Source organism: Tiliqua scincoides, chromosome 2 (genome assembly GCF_035046505.1).
Source record: "Tiliqua scincoides isolate rTilSci1 chromosome 2, rTilSci1.hap2, whole genome shotgun sequence".
In the NCBI taxonomy this organism is placed as follows: Eukaryota; Metazoa; Chordata; class Lepidosauria; order Squamata; family Scincidae; genus Tiliqua; species Tiliqua scincoides.
In genome coordinates, this window is record NC_089822.1 from 26,921,562 (window position 1) to 26,929,176 (window position 7,615).

Below are 7,615 nucleotides of genomic sequence, written 5' to 3' on the forward strand. Positions count from 1 at the left end.
CCTCTTTCAACTATACTGACAGGGTGAACCCGACATACCATATAAAATACAGTGGTGATTATTTACAATAGTCATGTCTTTGGTGTACTTTGCAATATGATTAATCATGTTAAACTAATTTGATTTTAAATATGGAAGTGATTTGTAGGTTTTCTTCATGATCTGTTTGCCCTGTGATGTTTATTCTGGCATTGCACAAGGGGCAGATTTGAACCACCCTTTGTTTTGTGCATGCATCAGTTTGTTTAGGCAAAACTCGTGTCCGTGCCTTCAACTTTAATGTACTTTCAGGCCATGCAAAAGAGGATGGTGCAAAAACGTTTGTTCCTCAGTGGTAGACAATCTTTATAGTGGCAGTAGAGAAATCTGTTGGCCAAGATTTCACCACTTCTTGGCCCCAGAAAGTGCCAGAAAGTTTTGCAGTGATGATATCCTGGAGGAGGGACACTCATATTCTCAAACTGACCCTGTCATTATGGCTTTGGTGGTTTCTCTTCTGAAATATCTCAAAATTAGGTGACCAAGGAAGGAATCATCTGCTTCTTGCCCCCCAATTTAGAGAAATTTCAGAAAGGAAACCAATAGATTCTTTTAATGGAAGAATAGCCCTGTTTCCTGCCGCTGTGTCCATCCATTAGGGTCCATCTGAGCACATAAGTGCCCTGCTCTTGGATAGTATACCGGTTGGCCCTTGGTATCCGCTGGGGTTTTGTTTCCACTGAGGGCTTCCACAGCCCTCAGAATGTGTTTTAAAGCCTGTCACCCCAGGCAGGGCCCATGATGACGCTCCCCACTGGAGGAGGGGCGCATGGGAGGAGTAAGGGGGAGAGCTGACTGCCGTGCCAGGGGTCTCCAGCAGACTGGGAAGTATGTGCCCACAGTCTTGGGAGCCCCTAGAGCAGCCGCGGACTAGAGGGATCGGTGGAGCTGGCCACCCCAAAGCCATGGCGCCAGTCCTTAGTGCTGGGTACATGCTCACGGGGCGGGGCACTGACTAAGTTGGCTGCTAACCAGCCGCTTTGTCCATAGTGTGGCTGGTGCCGTGGGAGAGTGGGCCAGCCAGAGGGCTGAGATCACTCAAGATATCGGGCCAAACTCCTGGCTGGAAGGGGAGGGGCTATCAAACGCCCAGCCAGGGCACTCCAGCAGCTTCCTTCAGGCAAGCATGAGCAGTGCCCCCCAACTGGCCCCCAGGCAATATGAACGCTGTCTGTGCCCAGGAAGGACCCTCCCTCCTGGACCCTCCACAGCTGCCATCTCAAAAAGCAGGCCCAGCCAGGTCCAGCAGCGCCCCCTGCCACCCAGTGTACCAAATCTCAGCTGCAGCGCAGCTCCCTTTGAAGGCATATAAATGTCACTTCTGGTTTCCACAAAAAACCAGAAGTTGCATTTTTTTGCCCAAAATGGGCATTCTGAGGACCACAGAGGCAGTGGGCAGATGTGCTGAGGGCCTCGGAACACCCTCCGAGCACGTTCAGAGGGTCCAGGTGGGCTCTCCCCCATGGTTTGGAACCCAAGAATACCACCAAAAAACAGGTAAGTTATCTGTAAGTAGGTTGGATATGCAGAATTACATTGAACTTCTGTTTTTTCATTCAATTTATACTTAAAGTTCAGGCAGAACCCAAAAGACCATTAGTAAAGATATACTATAAATTATGGTTATAAATATGCTTTTAAGTCAGATAGAGGTTAAAAGAGAAGATGTTTCAGACCTCATTGACAAATTAAAGATCAGTAAGCCACTGGGCCCTGATGGCATCCACCCTAGAGTTATTAAGGAATTGAAGAATGAAGTTGCTGATCTCTTGACTAAAATATGCAACTTGTCCCTCAAAACAGCCACAGTGCCAGAGGATTGGAGGATAGCAAATGTCACACCAATCTTTAAAAAGGGAAGGAGAGGGAACCTGGGAAACTATAGGCCAGCCAGCCTAACATCTATCCCAGGTAAGATGGTGGAATGCCTCATCAAAGACAGACGATCAAAACACATCGACAAACAAACTTTGCTGAAGGAGAATCAGCCTGGCTTCTGTAAGGGTCAGTCTTGTCTCACAAACCGTTTAGAATTCTTTGAAAAGGTCAACAGGCATGTGCATGTGGGAGAACCCATGGACATTATATATCTGGACTTTCAGAAGGCATTTGACACAATCCCTCACCAAAGGCTACTGAAAAAACTCCACAGTCAGGGAATCAGAGGGCAGGTCCGCTCATGGATTGGGAACTGGTTGAAAAACAGAGAGTGGGTGTCAGTGGGCAATTTTCACAACAGAGAGAGGTGAAAAGCTGTGTGCCCCAAGGATCTGTCCTGGGACCGGTGCTTTTCAACCTCTTCATAAATGACCTGGAGACAGGGGTGAGCTGTGAGGTGGCTATGTTTGCAGGCGACACCAAACTTTTCCGAGTGGTGAAGACCAGAAGTGACTGTGAGGAGCTCCAGAAGGATCTCTCCAAACTGGCAGAATGGGCAGCAAAATGGCAGATGCATTTCAGTGTAAGTAAGTGTAAAGTCATGTACATTGGGGCAAAAAATGAAAACCACATCTAGGCTGATGGGTTCTGAGCTGTCTGCAACAGATCAGGAGAGGTATCTCGGGTAATGGTGGACAGCTCGATGAAAGTGTCAACCCAATGTGCGGCAGCAGTAAAGAAGGCCAATTCTATGCTTGGGATCATTAGAAAAGATATTGAGAACAAAATGGCTAATATTATAATGCTGTTGTACAAATCGATGGTAAGGCCACCCCTGGAGTATTGTGTCCAGTTCTGGTCGCCACATCTCAAAAAGGACATAGTGGAAATGGAAAAGGTGCAAAAGAGAGCAACTATGGGCACAGTCCTAACCCCTTATGTCAGTACTTTCCAGCACTGGCATAGTAGTGCCAATGGGACATGTGCTGCATCCTGCAGTTGGGTGTCACTCATGGAGGCCTCCTCAAAGTAAGGGAATATTTGTTCCCTTACCTCAGAGCTGCATTGCCCTTATGTCAGTGCTGGAAAGCACTAACATAAGGGGTTAGGATTGCGCCCTAAGTTGATTACTGGGCTGGGGCATCTTCCTTATGAGAAAAGGCTACAGCATTCGGGCCTCTTCAGCCTAGAAAGGAGGCTGAAGGGGGGACATGACTGAGGGGGAGGCCTGAGGGGGGGCCTGAGGGGGGACATGACTGAGACATAAAAAATTATGCAGGGAATGGACAGAGTGGATAGAGAGATGCTCTTTACCCTCTCACACAACACCAGAACCAGGGGACATCCACTAAAACTGAGTGTTGGGAGAGTTAGGACAGACAAAAGAAAATATTTCTTTACTCAGCCTGTAGTTGGTCTGTGGAACTCCTTGCCACAGCATGTGGTGATGGCATCTGGCCTAAATGCCTTTAAAAGGGGATTGGAGAAGTTTCTGGAGGAAAAATTCATTATGGGTTACAACCCATGATGTGTACATGCAACCTCCTGATTTTAGAAATGGGTTATGTCAGAATGCCAGATGCAAGGGAGGGCACCAGGATGCAGGTCTCTTGTTGTCTTGTGTGCTCCCTGAGGCATTTGGTGGGCCGCTGTGAGATACAGGAAGCTGGACTAGATGGGCCTATGGCCTGATCCAGCGGGGCTAGTCTTATGTTCTTATGCTTAGATCAAAATTTTGCTTTGCCTCCAAAACCTCCAGCAGTTATATCAGTGATAGAAGCCTTAAGCAACCTGTATGTACTGTGTGTTTAAAATAACAAAAGAATAAATATTCCATATCTGGTTATTTAACATTCTGCCCTTATAAGTTCTGGAGATAAGTACAAGTTTCCCAGTAGGCCAACTCAAAGTTATGGAACTTCAGAAGATGAAGTGGAACTGTCAGCACACTGATGGCACACAAATTGTACAGACAGGGTAACGCTACGTTGAAAACTGTGGAAATTGATAGACAACCCAGGAAATGGTTAGATGTGGTCTAGACAATACACCCACCTCATGGTGAGTTGATAAATCACATGTCAGTTTGAATAGTTTAGCAGCATTATCATGTGCTTTTTTCCTCCTCAGGAATCCATACCAAGATACTCAAGATTATTCTATTGTTTTACACATGGTATTCCTATAATTTAGACTGAATTGACTAATATCATTACCACTTTTCTTTCTTAGCTGTTTGTGATCTTGACAGAGTGATCCAATATGTGGCAACTGTAGACCAAAAGAAAGAATGCAACATCTAACGTTCAGCAACAAGTAACCTTGTTGCTGGACATTAGATGTGATCAACAACATGCATTTTCAGGCTTCTGCTGTATTTGAAAAAAATAAAATCAGGGCTTTATGTACTGGAAACATCTCTGTAGTAAGTCTGGATGTGTATTCTCATAGGAGACTGTAAAAGTTAGGCATGCTTTCAGTTTGTTACAATTAGTGATTTATGCAGGCGCACGGGTCAGGAATTTATTGTGCTGGGAATCACAACAAGTCTGTTGTTCAGGCCCCTTTCTCTTCCTCAGAAAAAGCCATTTAAGCAGGGTGAAAGACACATGAAGCATTTTGTAATAGTCTGTACTGTATTTATCACACTGAAGTAAATGAGAAATGTGTTGTTACATTATCTGATGTATGTTCTTCCCTCTTCCTTTCTTTTACTAAAGCAAACTTACTTGGGAGTAAGTGTGTTGAACATAGTGTTTCTGAGTAAACATGCACAGTCAGGCTTCAAAGCTCTGAAGATGTCCATTTAAATATAAACAAAGTATAAGCTGCTTTTCTAATGAAAGGCTTTCAAAGTGATTTACAACAGAATAATAAAAAGAATTATCAGGTTTCAAAACAGGGGCCACCACTATTTTTAGGGAAAAATATATTATTGATGGTAACAGCACCTTGCATTTGAATTTCACATGGAAACAGGTAACATACAAAGTTCATAAGTATAAGCCTTTCACTTGGCTTCCGAGAGATGCTGGGCTTCCATATTCTGGATTAGTTTGAGTTTGGCCACCCTTGCAATATAGGTCAGGGAAACCAAGGCTATTTCTATTCCGGACCCTCAGCCTGATGTCAGAACCAACTGTTTGTATTGTGTTTTGTGCAAGATAGATAAGTAATGGTTGTTCTAATCAATATTATTCTTCTTATAATAGGGTTAGGGGTATAAGAAAAAATGTTAACAACTATATACTATCCAACACTGCAGATGCTTTATTTTTCTGGTGTTTCAGAATATACTGAAACATCAGTTACATTCGTTACATTCAGTATAATTACATTCGTATAATAATTTTCAGTTACATTTGTATAATACATTCATATAATAAGTTACATTCGTATAATAATTTTCTCTTACACAGAAGCCCCATAGAAGACCAGCTTTGTCATGTGTTCATTCAAAAACCAAACAAACCCATATTTACAAATTAAGAACTGGCTGCTAAAAAGAAATGCAAACTCCTCTCTTCAGAGGGGAAAACTAGAAGTGGACTTTTCACCTAAGTTTCTGGTGAAAAGTATTAATCCTACAGGCATGAAGTAAAATCACATCCAGTTCAGCATATTGTAATGTGGGGAAGTGTTTTATTTCTTAATAGGGCAAAAACTTGATTTAAAATTCTTAGTCCTGTTATTAGTGTAAAGCTGAGGTATTCAATCTGTGCATCGGGCTTCCCTAGTGAGGCGTGGCTAGCCTCCAGGGGCGTCGCCAGGCATGGGGGGGGAGAGAGCTGGTTGCAGCTGCTCTGCTCAGCTCAGCTGAGCTTCCTCAGGGGAAGCCCCAGGCCCCGCAATGATGCTTCTCAAGTCTGCACCAGCTATCCTGACACGGAGGACAGGATATAACGGAGTAGGGCTCTGGCAGTCCCAACCCCTCCTGCCCCAGTTCCTCCCCCCACCTCACCCCAAGGCCCTCTTACTGTGCTCTGAGCAGCGTTGTCTGGTGCTGGGCCCAGCGTCAGCTGACACTGGCCAGGCTCTCCTTACACTTCAGGTGTCATGGACATGCCTTATGGCACATTTGCAACACCCAACACCAGAGCTGAAGCTCAGCACCAGCACTCAGAGCCCATAGGATTGAGCTCTCAGTGTCTTGATGTTCAGAGCTTCAGTGCTGTGACATTTAATATAGAGACAAATAGCCCAATCCTGTTGAGCCCCTCTACCCTGCTTGTCCCTTCCATGTTATGTCCCAACTTTGACCTCTCCACCAGTGGAGTTGTGCCACCGTTCAAGCTACATTGGTGCAGTGTTTTTCCAGTGGTGCCCTGTGGTCACTACACATCTGTCAATCAGCAGGCTTTTGTGTCAGTGGGGCTGGCATTACGCTGGCATACACGGACATATGCTGCTGTATCTTGAGGATAGAACTGGGCTGTGAGTTTGAAAGAAATAACAATACCACCTACCTATACATTTGACTCTGTGTGAACCACTTGACAAACCAGTGCAGTTGAAAAAAAGAATACAAAAAATTTTCAAACAAGTAAATTACTGCCTGCTGTAGTAGTCATGTTAAAAACATTGCTTGGGCCTAATCTAAGTGAACGATCTCAGGTCAGCCTGGCCAACCAACCTGACTGTCTTTCTTTTTCTTACCAGGATGTCACATGTCCTTCATTTTGAAGATAAAACCAGAAAGGTGAAAGATGCAAGTGTACCAGATGAGGACACTTTTGAAATTTATGATCCTCGGAACCCAGTTAATAAGAGGAGGAGAGAAGAAAGCAAAAAGATTCTGAGGGAAAAAAAGGCACGGAGATGAAATGACTGTAAAGATAGCCAGAGATAGCCACTGGGAAAACGACTGCACAAATGTTCTGGCTCTGCAGTCACTGCCGCCCAGAATGTATCACTTACAAGGTGTGAAAAGGAATCTGGTGTCTAATTTGGAACCAGTACTGTCTCCTTGGTTTTGTGAATTCTGATGTAAAATAAGCATGTGTTCTCAGTAAAGTCCTTCAAAACCATTTTTAGCAATTACTGTAAATAAAAAATAGTTCATTTTCTATTCATTTTGATGTATTTGCATTGTTACCACAGAGGGCCCTATATTTACAGTTCCCACCCCCAGCATAGTGCAAGTTAACTCTTCCAGTTAGTTATTGAACAAAAGGGTTTGTCAGTGTAAGACAGCAAGATTGTTGTCATCACTATTTTGTTAATAATTCCCAATTTATTATGCAAAATGCTCAGTTTGTCTGTCCTTTGCTTAAAAGGCAAGTCACTGAGGTCCCATGGTGTTGAACATACAAAATATGTTTTGGATTACAGCCTATTTTAGACTGTAAGTCTGCTCCTAAGTACACTTGCTTGGAAGTAAGTTACATTAACAATAATAACCTTCTATAATGGACTCATAGAAGTGTAGGGCAACTGTCCATCTTCTTCTTCTGATTTACATCACTGATGCAACACTGAGGTTAAAAAATTTTAAACCATACACCTGGGGGAAGACTGCCAAACACCCCTTTCCCTTTGGAACTGTGGAGAAGCACATTTTTGCTTTCCCCAGCTTCAAGGAGCTATCAGTACATTTGGCAGCCACTACTCCTCACTCTCATCTGATCATTCGCATGTCTATAAGAAACAAAAACACCTCACAGTGAAGAAAGGGGGGAAAAATGGCCATGTTTAACAG

At 43.8% G+C, this 7,615-nt stretch overlaps 1 protein-coding gene across 5 annotated transcripts in view; it reads left to right on the plus strand.

The window, feature by feature from the left end:
• CWC27 (CWC27 spliceosome associated cyclophilin) overlaps nucleotides 1-7,044 on the plus strand; it is a 142,452-nt gene extending 135,408 nt beyond the window's left edge. For 3 of the 5 annotated variants that reach the window (XM_066615883.1, XM_066615884.1, XM_066615887.1), the window contains exon 14: nucleotides 6,577-7,043. In XM_066615883.1, the coding sequence (XP_066471980.1) occupies nucleotides 6,577-6,739 (163 nt within the window). In that variant the 3' untranslated portion in view covers nucleotides 6,740-7,043. Of the gene's footprint in view, nucleotides 1-6,576 lie in introns of all 5 variants that reach the window. The other 2 variants (XM_066615882.1, XM_066615886.1) reach the window with 2 other exon arrangements.
• The last annotated feature ends 571 nt before the right edge of the window (nucleotides 7,045-7,615 follow it).